Raw genomic sequence first — 16,533 nt, 5'->3', positions numbered from 1 at the left:
CAAGAAGGGGTATATATAGGAGTGGTCACAGTTGACTGCATTTGAGTTTATATATAGAAAATAATAATATTTACTGTTTTTCAACAAGCGGTGTTTTTGATGAATAAGGAGGTTGTTGTTTTTACCTGGCCGTTAGTTCCTTGTCTATGTCCATTATCGAGCCAGTGTAAACTGGAGAGCGATTAATCAAAATCCATGCGTGTCAAATGACAATCAAATAATTTCTTGGTGTTTGATTTTCTTTTAATTATAATTTTGTGGACTGCAAATATTATGCGTAAATGATATTTTGGCCCGCGCAATGCATGATGGTATATAATTTCATATTGCAAGCGGGCAGTCAGTTACATTTTGACCTGCGAAATCCATGATGATATATAATTCCATATTGCAAGCAGGCGATAAGTGATATTTTAGCCCAACAACTTTTCCTTTATATTCGCGAAATAAACGTTACTGGGTAGATAGTGCCCGTTATGTTAGTGAAAATTATTCTTCAATGACCTATAGCAAGTTCTAATCTGAAAAGAGCCTGGGGCACAAATATAGCTACATTGATGATCGCAAACTACACGCTTTTTTATAAGATTATACGTTATGAAAATATTCAGTATGAAGTTAGACAAAAAGTTAAGAGTTTCCTAACATATTGCTTGCATCTTGGAATTTATGAAAAAAAGAAACTTATAAACCTGTCTCCTATCATTGATGAAAAATGTTTTTTCTCGTGTTTCGTTTAAAGTACTTTAGGGTGACTTTTACAACAGTTTGCAATCTCAGATATGTCCAATTTATATGTGTATCCTGGGAATTAGGATAAATTTGGTTCCAAAGTTTAGAATATTCTTGGTTAAACTCTTCAGAGTAGTTATCTCTATTCGATATAGGATATAGGATCCTCTTTACATTTCTATGAAAGTCATGCTATCAAATAAAGTCTTCATTAAGCCATAAGCAGATGATTATTTTCACTATGTTGTTCGTTTATGAAAAACTGCCACATGATATAAGCTCCCCATTTTCTTAGACCATTTTTTAATTATCATTTTAGCTAAATTGCAGAGGTTGACGTTTTGTGTTTATGACGAAATGTATGCATTGTTTAACTTTTAAATTTCAAAATGACAGTAGTAGTGAACATTACACGTCAGTTAATTGTTTTAAAGAGACAATGTGGCATGATTTTATGTCACATTGCTCAGTTTGAACTATCAAACGTCAACCGCCAAGAGAAACTTGTGTCTAGAAACATTTATTTATTTAAATCCAGTTTTCCTTTTACCCGTCATTAACGTCATTAGTTTAATGATAGTACATTCTCAAAATTGCATAGTGTTTAAGAATTATCATGGATGCAATTTTCCTCCTTTAAATTTTTATGCACATTATTTATCCAGTATAATGTTCTTAATTTCTTTCTGTGCTGTTGCTAATCACAGTCCTGCAATGAAGGGAGCTGTAGCGCAATTAAATCTCTCCTGCGGGGAATTATCCAGGGGATTGTCTTAGCTGAAGTAAACGGGCGGCAATTTTTCTCAAAAGTTAACGCGAGTGGTAGGTGTGCAGAGGAGTAAGGGACTTTCGAAGGGGGAGGTTGAATAAGCTGTAGCTGTAGGAAGTACTTTCCTGTCATTTGATGTTTTTATTCGACTTTTTAGACTATGGAAATGGTTTTTATTTTTGCATTTGGAAGAGTGAGAATAAAGTAACAGAAGATAAAGAATTACGATATAGCATACTTTACTGTCATGTTCAAGAAAAAAAACTTAAATAACCAACAAAACCCTGACAAAAAGGTAAACAAAGAATCTAGAAACGAGGAAAATTAGGCCCGTATTTTGTCACCTTTAAAGTTTCCAAAATTTAGAACATATGCTTTGTTTACATAATCAGAATTCAATTACCATTTTGCTTCGCCATTATGCAGGTACTGATATTACACAGATCTAACGTGAAATACACGGTACGCAATAAAAAAGTGCAAAAGCAAACATCACAATTTGACGAACTGTTGAAAGTAAATGTTCTATTTAAGAAAGAGAAGATCAAAGCCGCCGCTTGAAAGTAAATTAACCTTGCTTAACGGCGAAACTTCCTTACGACAGACTAGAGTTAAGACCCACGTAAATGGTATTTATTGAATCAACATATGAAAGCACGCGATTACATTGTACACATAAAGTAAGTGAAAAGTTATTGGTGAGGTGTCTTTTTTGTTGTGCTAAAGTTAAGTTTCAAAACAACTTCGTATTCCTAGCTAAACCAATTTACGATTTTTCTTAACATATTAATTTATTTCATCTTTGTACTTCATATTCACAATGTGCATCTAGCAAGTAACATAGTCACTAAAATGTTATGTTCCGAAATGTTAAGGGCGAATAGACTTTGTCGCCTTGATCAGGTCGATAAAGTGAACAACTGATTAAATGTTGCTTTAAATTACAGTCGACTCTTCCTAATCCGAATCTCAAGGGTCGAACTTTTTTAAAAAAAATTAAAAAAAAGGTGAGAAATAAAAACGAATAAGTAAGTTTGAACAAAAATAAATTTTTTTGCGATTCCTCTTTGTCTTATACAAAAAGATCAAAACATTCGAATTCGGCAGAGATTCAAATTGCGAAAAACAAAAACATTCGAAAGTGTTAATGGTATGTTTACATTTAAAAATTTGTATTATAGAGAGAATTTAATCAAAGGGATGTTCTGCCCAGATTGCGAAAACGGCCTGTTTACAACCGGGACAGGCGGATTATGTACACATGATCCGATTATGTTTTTTTTGCACTGGTTATGTAGTGGTGACCGGATTATGAACGCTGATATGATGGCTGGCCAGGCAGGCTGTGATTGGCATTTTCTTCGAACTTTTGTGAATTAAACATTCTCTGGAAGATAGAACACCCCTAAAAACTAGACATGGCGGAAGAAAAAAGTCTCGACGTAATTCTTAGTATAAACTAATCTTGTAGTAAATACATTTCAGCATAATATACTTTGAAGTAACTAAATTTCACGGAACCTAAATTATTCTTTTTGCGGGAATTAAGTTTGAAAAGTTATTAAACTTGCGAATCCCAAAATTTAGTATTTGCCGCGAAATTTCGTTTCATTTGAGAGCAACAACAACTTTGCCACCAGGGCTATTCGCTTGTCAGAAGTGATGACGAATGATATAAAAGCGGTCGGCCCCGATTACGTTCGTTCTATAAGTTTCGAATAATATTTGACTGTGTCATACATAAGTTGGCCTGCCCCGATTATGTTCGTTCTATAATAAATGAGAAATAATATTGCACTGTCGTATATAAACTGGCCTGCCCTGATTATATGTCCCTTTTATAAGTGCCAAATAATATTTTTTGAGTAATAAGCCGGCCTGTCCTGATTATGTTGCCCTGATTATGTATTTTCTGCCCTGTTCTTAACCGGTGCAAGCTGCCGTACTTAATCAGGCCGATGTTCATTATCCGGGCAGAACAGGGACCTGAAAATTAGTTCGGATTCTTGAGGTTTTTAGATTACAGAGATTTGGATATTAGAAAGTAAATTATAAGAGATTCTTAAGGAAAATTGATGTTGACTTTTAATTTGATCGGATTAAAGATTCGGATAATAGAGATTCGGATTAGAGATAAAGTCAACTGTATTTGCAAACTGTAGAACATGGTACCACTATTGAAGTCAGGAAGTCGTAAGACACGTTAGAAGTTGTGCTTTTAAAATACTTGTTAGTAAATATTCCATTTGTTTACAGGAGTCACATTTGACAGTTCGACAAAATATTTATTTAACAATCTTCTCTTTGAGATTGTGCTTTGTACTTGGCGCTCTTCTTCGCAGATAGAATTTTTGTCTGACTAAATTTTGATCTGTGATAAATAAAGTACGAATTTTCTTTCTACGACATTTCTGCCACTTCCTGAAAATCGTAGCTCTTGCTGCTTATTCTCTATGCAAAAATTTTTCACAACATCATCATAACAGCAATACTATTTAGACCTAGGTGGACAAAAGAGAGATTTCTTTCTTCCTATCCATCTAGTTTACACCGATTAATATAAAAATCTCGTATTACTGACTTTAATTTTGAAAGATAATTTCTGTTTTACAATCCCTTTAAAAAATATGACCACTTAACTGTTCAGTCTTTGTCATAGAATAATATAGATGTGGCCTCTTGATACACCTTTTTGCCGGCAGGTTTTGTTGAAGGAGCACGTGAATTTAAGTCTTTAGTTCAACACCAAAGAGATCATTCATTAAAAGATTTGGCTGGCAAGCATATCCGAGTTTGTTTGCGTGGATCAGATTTCTCAAGATAATATAAAGAATGTGATTAAGAATCAGCCATGCAACATCGCCACTGGCGTTTAACTAAAAAAAAAGTTCTTCGCAACTTTTCTTTTTCCATTCAATTTTGTTTAAAAAATTTCGTTGACATAAGAGACAAGACCCCATGTTCTCACTGTAATATAAAAAAGAGACAGCTTTAGAACTTCCGGTTGATCTTGCAGAAATCTCCCTGCGGCAGGTGTTTGAGGAATACACTTTGAGCTGCCGAATGTCGATATAGGTCTATATGGAACAACCTCTTCTCGAACCTATATCTAGATCATGACTCATTACGTCGATTTACATTCGTGCGGAGTTTTTTCTCGCCTGTCAAAATTTAATTCCACCAAGACGTTATTTACGCAATCACGTTTATTCCAAATTTAACAACGCCGCGTGACATATTTTTTTTGCCACTAATTGAATATTTGTTTTTTTAATTCATGTCATTTGATATTGTCCAACAAGGAACTAAGGCCCAGCTTTTTTACGTCTATTTGTACAAACATCAAAATTAGAAACTTTAACAGTCACGCTGTTATTAAAACTTGATTAACGCACATTCAGTAGATTAACTCTCAACACGTCATTATCTATGACAAAACAAGCCAATGAATATCACAGATCTTTAATTATGTATACAGGACAAAACATATTTTTACAATTTTGAACTTTGGATAGATCTGCGCTACAATTTCCGTAATATTTTTACAAAAACATAGCAAGTACTATAATATCAACCTTTTTTTATTTTTTATTTTTTTGAGATACAGCTTGCGATAATTGTTTTTTGTTTTTTTTTTCAGAGAAATTATATTATCATAAAGCTTTTAATTAATCTATTGTTTTCATCCGGGTTCGTAAAAAGTTAATTACTTTAATTGCTGTGATCTAATTGGTTGATTTTTATCCACTAATTATTTCATCGTTGCCCGTCGATGACAGCTATAGCTATCGATTGCGATAGAATAAGTTCGTTTGTTTATGACATGATAATACAGTGGCGAACGTCTCAATATAACGAATCAGAGTCTATTCCCCTAGGATTTAGCCTTTAAAACTTTTACAAATATTTTATATATAACATACTCCCGATATATTGAACTCTTGATTTAACGAACCAATTTTTTTCTTCCCCTGAACTTAAAAAACCTCGATAACGAACTTAAAGTACAAAATGCAACAGAAAATAACAAAAAAGATATAAATATAAAGAAAAAACTAACAATTAAAAAACATTCATCGCAATACGAACAGTGAATCAAGATAAAAAAGAGTATATATTTCCATCGCAGATCAATATAAAGCACTTCAGTAATTGAAATCAATCTTGCTGGAAAGGGGTCACGAGTTTTAAGCAATTTAGGCAAAATTTCCTGATTTTTTCGCACCTTTCGATGCAACGAACTGTAGATATAACGAGCTTTGTTTCAATTCCCCTTCTTTATATCAAGAGGCCACATCTATATTATTCTATGACAAAGACTGAACAGTTAAGTGGTCATATTTTTTATTCCATCAAACTTCGCTTATCTTCAACATGACACCACTTTTAATATTTACATTAGGACTATCTTTTTGTGGTTACAGACAATTAAAAAAAGCTATCTTACATTTGGTCTCGAGATCATGTGTTCGGCTACCTAAACTAATCACTGTGATCAGACTTATGACTAAATAAGTAAAACAAACTTTAGGCGCAGCTTTCTCTTTTATTCAAATATATTTTAGAGGGAAAAAACGAGCGGAAATGGATAGACAAAGAACGAGCGGAAGGAATATAGTTCAGTTTCGAAAATAACTAATCAACAGGCGGCGTTTATTCAAGACCATAGATTTTTTATTTTGTTTTTTATGATCCTTTCTTCTAAAAATAAAAATAAACGCAGTCAGCCGGAACCAGGCCTTCAAATATCATCCTTCAGGCTAGTTTTCGCACATTCGCGCTTTCTGTAAGTTCTTGTTGGAACTACAATTTCTATGATGATGGCAGATAAAGGAAAAAAACAAAGTAAAGGGATGAGCAGTAACGAAGGAGGGACTGTGTTTGATCCATTGTAAGTACTAACTTCGGAATGATTTATTTTATAAGTTTTTATTTACAGACAACGGAGTACTTCGACTTCAAATGAATTTCTATAGAAAAGCATTTTGGGCCACTGTGAATCGCACGGGCGATTTACTTGTGCATGCGCAATAGTCAAAAAACGCCGCTGGTTTAGAAATTTTTACGATTCAGCGATAGAATAAAACTTCCTCGTGAACTTTGTGAGGGATTTTTTAAGCAATAGATAACCAGATGACTTGAAGATTAAATGTTTGCATCTCCTTTTACATCGCTTGCGGCATTTAAAAACACAAAAGCATATAACCTAAATACAAAAAAACACACAAGCGATAAAATCTCTCTATGGACTCCACCTTTTGAATGTCACTTTTTACTTTTTACTACTCCACCTTTCTTTTTGCGTTTGGAAAAACATGTTATGCATTTTCAATATTCTCTATCCTTGTTTCGGCAGAAACTTGCTGAGAATGAGCGTATGTACGCGAGCGAAGATAGTATTTTTATCGTCAATGATTAAATATCAGAGCCTTTGGAGAAAGGACTACCCTTGGACCTGAAAACAAAAGCAATTCTGTTAATCTCAATTTATTTGTTTTTTTAAAAAAACAGAATTCGAAAACTTTCAAATTTTAATAACTCACATGTCCAAACAAACATATAAATGCAAATATTGCAGCCTAAAACAACACCACGGAACATCTTTGTCCACAGGGTCTCTTAGACTGTGAACATTTATTATGGAGTGGATAATATTTACTGACTGATCACGTGGTACAAAAATACTCAGATTCTTAAGCTAATGAGATGTATAGTCGACGTTCGCTTCAAAGCAAAATTTACAGATGGCGTGCGAGGAAAACACATGAAGTTAAAGAAACTTTTATATTTTTGTAGTCTAATGCAAAATACACACTTTATACTTGATAGACAATTGTCTAGCTAGCTACATTATGCAGAGGAAATACAAACACCTCGAATATGGTAGTCGATTTAACTATCCAAATAAATGTCAAGTAGAAGTAAAAATGCTTTCTTTTCTAGCATATGTTCAAATCTTTAGCTTGTCTTATTATAAAAAAATCATCCAGTATATTTGTTCTTCTTGTTCACAATAAACTACAGCGCGGGCATATATAATTATTGCTGGGAAGTGCCTAATTATTACGCCAGCCTAATCTTCCTAAATTATAAGGAATCGCATCACCAAGGTGTGCCAGGGCCGCTTAGCCGCTATTAAATTAGGCAAAATAGGTTTGTAACACAATGGTCTTTCTAACAGGGTTCATCAATTGTCGCTACCAGTGAAAATTCCTGATAAAGAGTGAGATGTGTTTATTTAGTAATTTTCACTATCCTCCCTCGCGTTTTTGTCACTTGTCGTATTTACGTGCTAATACTTGAACTATATTTAACCTGTTTTTAATTTATAGACTTTCATATTTCAAATTTTCTGTCGGGATGTCGATGTGCATAGATACATTTATTAAAAAAGTACACTAATTGTCATTCGCATTTCTTTTCTCTGGTGATTTCATAGCTGTCGCAAATATGTTTACATCCATGGTAAATAAATCCACCGGTCTTCGTTCAATTATTAGTAAAATTGTCAATCATATAACGGTGGATCAGAAGAAACCACATAAAAAATATTTTTTATTTATTGATCTTTCAGATGGCTGTGCTTACATCATAACTTCTTTAAACACAGACACAAATATTTATTCTCGCGATAGTTTTTTTGTTATGTCTATAAGTGTGACAGGCGTTTTATTTTATCAAGTAACATTACACACCGACACAAACCCCAGTAAACAGTTACAAACAACAGCATTGACTGCACATAGTTCTTAAACCATACAGGTGGTTACTTTATTCCTGTCAACAATATTTCGTTAATATCTTTTTTTTACGACGGAGAGCAAAGACTCGGAAAGGAATTCATAGGGCCTGGTTACATGCACAATTTCGCCCCGTGGTGAAACCAGCCCCATGCTTGGTCAAGCTGTACTTAGTAGTTACATGCGTTTGATGAGGTGAATCTCACCCCGGGGTGATTATAGCATAGGGGGCGAGATTTCACTCCGGGGCGAAAGTTCATGATTTTTGCATGTCACCACATTGCTCCAGGCGAAGAGCGTACATATTAGGAGTAAATGCGCAAAAAAAAAATGCTGAAGGAATGTTTTTCTATGGCTCATGTGCTTATATATTGTACTATTTCTTGAAGTGCTACTTGCGTGTTTCACATAAGTGATTATATGAAACTAGTCAGTAGCCCGTGGAAAAAATCCACGGGTTCGTCCGTTCTTTTTTTACCGAATTTTGTGTGTCGCTAATTGCGGTACCATTTTGCGTGACGGACAGACGTATACGGGTATTATAATATAGATATTACTTTCAGCCCACGGGGTAAACTTGTTCGTTTTTCACCACGGGGTGAGTTAGCCATGTAACTAAACTGTTTTCGCCCCTCTTGCGTGAACCATACCCATAACATGCTAAAGAGACAATTAATGTTGAATTTATGTTTGTGCAATCTTGGGGAAATTCGTTCTATCTTATTGCGCTCAATGTTTTTTTTAGAGCGGCAAGGTATACTTTGTAAAACACAAACCTCGAACCCTCGGTATATTCATATGTCGAGACTGAATTGGTTAACTAGCTATATTATCTTCTTATCTATACAACATATCCACTTCCCTCGCCCGCTCGCCCGTGAATAAAACTTTATCTAATTTTATTTACAAAAAGAAAAATTTTGACACGGATACAAATTATGGCTATAAACAATCAGAGGACTTAGTTAAAAAACGTTTTGGAATGTGAATTCGCATTAGCAAAAATAAGCAACTTTGAGTCCAAAATGTTATTAAAGCAAGCACCACAAATCAGTGAAATATAATTGCCTTATCAACGTAAGTGCTCCCAGTGTAAAAAAAAAAATATTTTTTCATTGTAGGCCGCATTCAGATTGCTACAAAAAACCATGGGAAGCATTAGGCGCCTGGTTCCTTGGACCTCGCGCGGAGAACAGAGAGGTTTTCTCTCGTCTCACAACGCAAATCATCAATTGGTATTCGGATTGTCGTGAGGGATACTATCCCGGCGATCCTTGCTATATTGATAACAACGTGAAAGCCTCCAAAGCTTATTGCAGCGAAATTGAGGACACAGAAAATCAACTGAAAGTTATGCATGATGAACTGACAGATTCAATTCCCTTCTTCAGTACCAGATATCAGGTGTTGTATTCCTTCTTAGTTAATATGAAAGTTTTTTAAGTGTTATTCGTATTAATTATTGCACGTAGACAGTGTTTTATGTTAGCTGTACTATGAATTGAAAACAAATAAAATTACATCACATCTGTTTCATATTAAGGTTAAATTGTGCAACGTGTTTTTAACTATTCCAACTTTAATTTAAAACTATAGGGACATATGACGTGGGAAAACACAATGCCATCCATGCTTGGTTATTTCTCTGGCATGCTTTGGAATCAAAACAATGTAGATTCTACAGCATCTCCTGTTACAACCAAAATGGAGATTGATGTGGGACAACATTTATGTCAGCTCATGAACTTCGACAACAATAGGGAAGTTAGTCCCTGGGGACATATTACAGGTTGCGGTTCTGTTGCTAATCTAGAGGCTCTGTGGGCAGCTAGAAATTTAAAATTTCATCCATTAGCGGTGCAGGCTGTTGTGACTGGAGACAATGCTGGACCATTTGCCGGTAATTATTACATTTTGTTAGAACAATCACACGTTCCTACTTTTTTGTACTATTCCTTTGAAAAAAAGAAAAATATAATTATTTTAGGCATACTGAAATAACTCTGAATTATCTTTTTAGCTGCTGCAAATACTCCTGTATATGTTCCAGGGGAGGACTCGTATGTCAAACTAAGTAAATGCACAAAGTGGCAACTACTCAATCTTGATGTCGACACTGTTTGTAATTTATCAGGAAAAGTTTGTGCAGAAGCTGGATTGACAGATAACACATTGTTAGATGAGAAGTTAAAAGTAATCCATCATTCTAATATATTGCACCAATGTTTTCCAATGCTTTTTTCATACTGTTTGGTTCTATCTCCCTTTAGACCGAATCAGTTATCAATATAGGTATGGCTAAATTTTTACAAAAGCATGGCATATCAGAGGTGCCAGTAGTGTGCTCTCCAGGAACAAATCATTATTCTTGGCCTAAATCGGCAACTGTACTTGGAATTGGTGATCAAAATGTTTTGGCTGTGAATGTTGATGGAAATGCTAGACAAAGCATATCAGGTAATATCTTCTTACTTAAAACTCTTTATTACAAACTAAGATTTATTTTAAGATTATGCTTTAAAAACCTTTTTTCTTTAAAACCCTTCTCTTTTAAACGCCCCTCTTTTAAACGCCCTTTGGAGGGGCGTTTGACAGAGATACCCTACTAAACGTTCGGCTGTGTATATTTACATATAAGAACAATGAGAAAACAAATAATTTTATTTAATTATTTCCTTACTTAAATCATTCATATCTTTTTTTTCCTTCTTTAAAGAAAATACAGGAAACTGTATGGATTCTCCTTCTGGTGCAAAATTGTCAGTGTTTTATAATGTTCCTTTCGCTTCGTCAACTGTTCGACTAACACAAAAGTAATCCGTATGACTTCTATAACACAATAAAATTTCACAAGAACGGTTTGAAGATAATCACTTCAATTACCCAATGGACATTAAAGAGGCAATAGCCCTGTTCAATCTTCTTGATCAAGATGAAGAAAAACAACAATTTCTTACCAACCATTTACACGCTCCGCGGTTTTAAAACGCGTTGAAGCAAATTTAAATTAGAATACAATGCAATTCCCAGCCAATCAAATCGATTTGTTGTAATTCTGATAAATTAAAATAGGCGCTTTAAATGAAAATATAATCAACAACCACACATGCGCGTATCATTATAAAAGATGGTCTTCCTTCCTTCTTATCTTATAATACTTCCATGTTGATTAGCTATAAATCTATCTAATTAATATTTCTTTTGCTTTTTTTAATGTATATTAATTATAATCGTTTATCTATATTTTGTTTCTAAAAAAAAGAATTGGAAAAAAAGCTTGATGAATGTTTGGATAAGAAACAGGCCGTCTTTATGGTGGTTGCTGTCATTGGAACTACAGAAGAGGGAGCCATTGATCCGCTGGAAGAAATTGTAACGTTGAGAAATACGTATCGATCGTCGGTAAGCTGAAAACACTTAAACTCGGCTGTCGCAATTTCTTAAGAAACAAACTAAATTTTGAAAGCATCCCGTTGTTTTGAGATTCTATTATTATAATATACATTGTTAAATTTAGGCATAAAACTTGAGATTTTCTAGTCAAAACTATTTTCATGTTACAAATCAAGTTTCATTGCTCGTAACTTTCATTCTTCGCATTTCAGGGTTTGAACTTCGCCATTCACGCTGATGCTGCGTGGGGAGGATATTTGTTAACTATGATTCAACCTCCTTCAGCAGAAAGAAGAGCTGCTTGCAAAGAACGTGGAGAGGCTTACGTGCCAATAATACCTCTGTCTGAGCATTCAAAGAAACAGTATCAAGCCATCAAACATGCAGACACAGGTATGCTTATTTTTCTCTAGTTATTTTTTTAAACGGTAGAAAAAAGCTATGGAAATGGGGCATATGCTAAGTGACGTACAGAAGTACTCCGTTGCAGTTTAAAGCCAGCTAATTACCATAATTAGTTGGTAAGCTATGGTTCTGATTCGTAATAGATTATTTGGCGGAACATTATTAAGAAATATTTTATGAAAACAGAGAAAAAACAATGTTATCATGTTAGTATGACCAACTAGCTATTCGTCCTTCCCTTAGATATATGCCGTTGTATTGTTACAATTCCAAATATTCATATTAGATGTAGCAATTATATTTTTTTTAGTAACCATTGATCCACATAAAGCTGGTCTCTGTTTATACCCAGCTGGAGCACTTTGCTATAGAAATGGAACAATGAAAGGTTTTATCACCTTGGCAGCTCCTGAAGTATTTCATGGAGAGAACGACATGACAGTTGGTGTTTATGGGTTAGAAGGATCAAAACCTGGAGCAGCTGCAGCCGGAGTCCTGTTGTCTCATAGGGTAAGCGTCATGTATTTAAAATTTTATGACTCACCTATGTCTTCTAGACATATGTGAGATTCAGATTCATTTAAATCTTTTTTGATTCTTTAATTGTGCACTTTAAGGTTATTGGACTCGATCAATATGGGTATGGCAGAATTTTGGGACAATGCCAACTTGGATCGAAATTATTTTACTGCATGTGGATGACAGTTGCTCAGGATTATGATGATTGGGTGTGTGTCAATTTCATCGATCTTCCAAAATTACCGGACGGCTTTCCACAATCAGAAAACGAGCAAAAGAAATTTATTCGAGAAAGAATATTGGGAAAAGACAATGAAATATTAGCGAAGGTATATTGTTGTTAATCTAGGACGGTCCTTAAGATTGAAATCTTGCAAAAACATGTGTAATTGGAGGGAATTTAGAAATTTTTTTAATTGCACATGATGATGTGAGACTGTCGCACGTACTATTATTTTTTACGTGACAGGACGAAGAAGCGATGAAGTTTTTGTCTATTGTTGGTCCAGACGCATTGATTAATTCCTTTGTTGTAAATTTGGTCGGAAACTCCACTAACTTGGAAGCCACCAACCAACTTCAGAAAGATATTTTTGACGAAACAAACGGTAAGATGACTGGAATTTCCATTCTCCTTAATATAGAGTTTGTTTAGCTGGAAAGAAAAGATAGTATTTATGAGTTATTGAAGGTTTTATATTTTTGTCACTCCAAACATATCGACGGCTTAAAAAACAGGTGTGAAACAAACTTCATTAGAAACTGACCAGGTGACTGGTATAAGTTTAGGCGATGCTTAATAAAAAAAATGCTAAATTTACAATCTGAGTTTTGATTTTATAGTTAATTTGATAAAAAAACTTTGTGGTTCTGATATGGCGATATGGCATGAAATTACTTGCATTGTTTTTGTTTTTCAGTGACTGTTGGCCAACATGCTAAAAGAGTACCAATTTTCTTAACCACTTCAATTATTGATCCTGCTAAGTACGGAGCAGCCGCTGATCAATTAAAAGAAAGATTAAATATATCAGCTGAAGGAGAGCTAGGTTTTCTACGAAACACTTGCATTAGTCCGTTTCAAGCCAATGATCTTAATATAACAGCATTTGGCAAGCTCTTTAGAAATGTTGTCATGAATTGTATTGGCGGTGTAAGTAGTGACTTAGAAATTTCCTAGATGTCAGTAAACTTACAAAAAAAATTTTTACGTCACACGCTTTAGCCAACTAAAAGAATATCGACATAACATGATGCCAAAAATTATTTCGATGTGTTGATAAAACTGTATATATTTGCATACATGAACAGCTGAAAAAAATTGTAACATAAACATTAAGCAGAAATTGATGCAAAAATAGACCAAAAGAAACATTATCCAGCACGTTTAAAATCCCAATCTTTTTCAGTATGAGTAGTCCAAAGGAGATGACGACAGTATTTCCTCCTGTTTTAAAAACATTTCTCCAATGCAAATGATTTGATAAGTTGCCTGTCTTCTTTTAATTTAGCTAAAAGTGGAAGGTTTCGGTGACCCTGAAGTTCATATCACCTTTGCTTGTGCTAGTAAAATGAACAAACATGGAAAGATCTTCTTAGATCACATACCATCCTTTTCTGTTCCTGGCAAACAATATCACGTGGTTTTGTCTATGCTGGCCCCCACCGATGCAGATCGTGACCGACTTAGGTAAGAAGTGAAATATAATGGCTATTATTAATTTTTGGACCAAACCATGTAAAATATGTCTCACGCATTACATTGCAAATATACTTTCTATGTAAATTCGTGGTACCAATGTTATTTATAGAAATGCTCAAAAACTTGATCACTCCACCTTCTTCCTTAAAACAAAAGGCAAAACAACAATGAAACAGTTTCTAAGAGGCAAAATGACCTTCATAATGGAAGTTTACAAAGGTATTTATTTCTAGTTGAACTTTTCTTTTCTTTGTTTTCCCCATTTTTGTTGTTGTGGTTAGTGGTGATGGTGTATTGTCCTTGTTGTCGTGGCTGTTGTTCTTGTTGCAGTGTTATTGTTGTTACTTTTGTTGCACTATTGTAGTTTTTGTTGTTACACGTGTTGTTGACGTTATTTTGATCCATCAAACCGTAGATGCAGAAAATACCACAGAAAAGCTATTTGATGTAGCCATGCAAGTGGATGAAGTGTTTAGATACAATCATTTGGAAAGTTTGGAAGCCAGTAAACACATTGAGTATCCTGAGCATCAAACCTACTTTTTGTATGGTGATACAAAGCGAGCATTCATTTCACATGTGCCTACCAAATTCCCCGACTTTCATCAGGTTTGTATATCTTTCTAAGTATATATTTTTCATTTTCTATTAACTACTTTTGTAATGAATCCTAGAGAAAACATTGTAAAGCCTGAAACAATTTATTTTAATATTAACTTTCCAATTGTTGCCAACTTATAAAAGTAGTTTTAAAAATAGCATCAGCATAATCTTTTAATGTGATTTGTAGTACAACTTTAAATCCTTTTTGTTATTTTTTAATGATATATAAAGAATGTTCTTATGTTATTAAAAGGTTGTCAAACTTGACGAAATCCCACACAGTGTTACACCAGAAATGTTAGATCTTGGCGTGATCATCACCATTCCTGAAATACCTGGGCGACCATTAGAGATTAATGGGTCTATTGTTGACCCGTTACAGGGAGACGGTTACCCTGTTTCATTCATGGGCGTGCAATATAAAGAATGTCGAACAGCCATTAAATTTTTTAAAAAAAATGCGAAAAAGCATTTTGACGGCAAAATCTAATTAGCATACTCGATTTTTTTAACATTATTTTAGATTATATTAACTCTTTGTTTTTGATGTAGTAGAAGTTTTTTGTTAAGAATTCTCCTTTACCATTCTGTAATGTGCAAACACTATATTATATTGTAGTTGCTGCGACAAGATGATAAGATTAGTTTTTGCGTTTTAGTAAAGTGTAGTTTAAAGAAGAAGAGTTTAAAAAAGCAATGGGGATGTTTAAAAATACTGTTGTAATTTCCATTTTCATATTTTTATACGTTATTATTTCACAACAATATAGTTATATAACATACGACTGGTTGTTATTTATGTATACTGTTAATAATTAAGTACAATATTTTGAAAACTCATCCGAACAAGAAAATCCTACAATACAATATTTTGTGCTTCGCGCTAATGAACCAAATCAAACAAGGCGCTGGCAAAAGTGATAGCTAGATCTTAACAGCAAAAAGTGTATATTACCGTGTAACGCATACGCATTTTAATTTCCCCGGGGATCCTCTAAGGGAACATTTCCGTTTCATGCTCAAAAAAAAAGGTGAATTCCACAATATTTAGAAGCCACAAGAGCAAGAGCAGGCATGTAATAATTAAACAGATGCCAACACTAACACCAAGGTCAACAAGATGAACTCGTATGTGCACAAATAGTGTTGGTAATACCTTTTCCATATCTTTTCATCAAACACAACGTCTAGGTCTTTTTCGTAAAACAGGACAAAAAGATCAAACTTAGAGATGTTTTTCTTAATCTTCGGGAAGTTGCAATCATTTATAGCTGGCTTTCTCTACATGGGCCATGTCTACACATTTTATTGATCAATGTTGTATCTCGAGATCGAAGCTTCCATCTTAAGATCGAACCAGCTATCTTGAGATCAAATAATCCAGCTGAAGATTAAAGCTTTCTTCGATCTTGGGATGGAAGCTTCCATCTTTTTTTTGGAAATAATTAAAGAATAAAATTATGATGCTTATAATAAATGATGTGTTTACTTGAATTATTCCAAGACATTGTTTTAACTATTTTTGTTGAGACACAAAACTGCAATCGGATTTTTATGCTGTCCAAAACAGCTTGTCAGTGCCTCTAGAAAGGACTAAATCCAGGATATCAGGAACAATGATTGTTTTCAGTTAAATTGTATCAATTTTTAATATACCCGGGAAAAAAAAC

At 34.1% G+C, this 16,533-nt stretch overlaps 1 protein-coding gene across 1 annotated transcript; it reads left to right on the top strand.

Annotated features, from left to right (window-relative positions):
* Positions 1-6,232: 6,232 nt before the first annotated feature.
* On the top strand, positions 6,233-15,645 carry LOC130648405 (L-tyrosine decarboxylase-like). The gene is made up of 15 exons (XM_057454454.1): positions 6,233-6,392; positions 9,363-9,645; positions 9,838-10,141; positions 10,262-10,434; positions 10,512-10,698; positions 11,504-11,643; positions 11,847-12,027; positions 12,350-12,549; positions 12,657-12,887; positions 13,028-13,166; positions 13,479-13,711; positions 14,070-14,248; positions 14,370-14,479; positions 14,676-14,869; positions 15,117-15,645. Exons 1-15 carry the CDS (start codon positions 6,316-6,318, stop codon positions 15,351-15,353), a joined length of 2,868 nt encoding a protein of 955 aa, XP_057310437.1. The 5' UTR covers positions 6,233-6,315; the 3' UTR covers positions 15,354-15,645.
* Positions 15,646-16,533: the final 888 nt, after the last annotated feature.

Source organism: Hydractinia symbiolongicarpus, chromosome 7 (genome assembly GCF_029227915.1).
Source record: "Hydractinia symbiolongicarpus strain clone_291-10 chromosome 7, HSymV2.1, whole genome shotgun sequence".
NCBI classification, from domain to species: Eukaryota; Metazoa; Cnidaria; class Hydrozoa; order Anthoathecata; family Hydractiniidae; genus Hydractinia; species Hydractinia symbiolongicarpus.
This window is presented reverse-complemented; position numbering and strand designations above follow the sequence as displayed.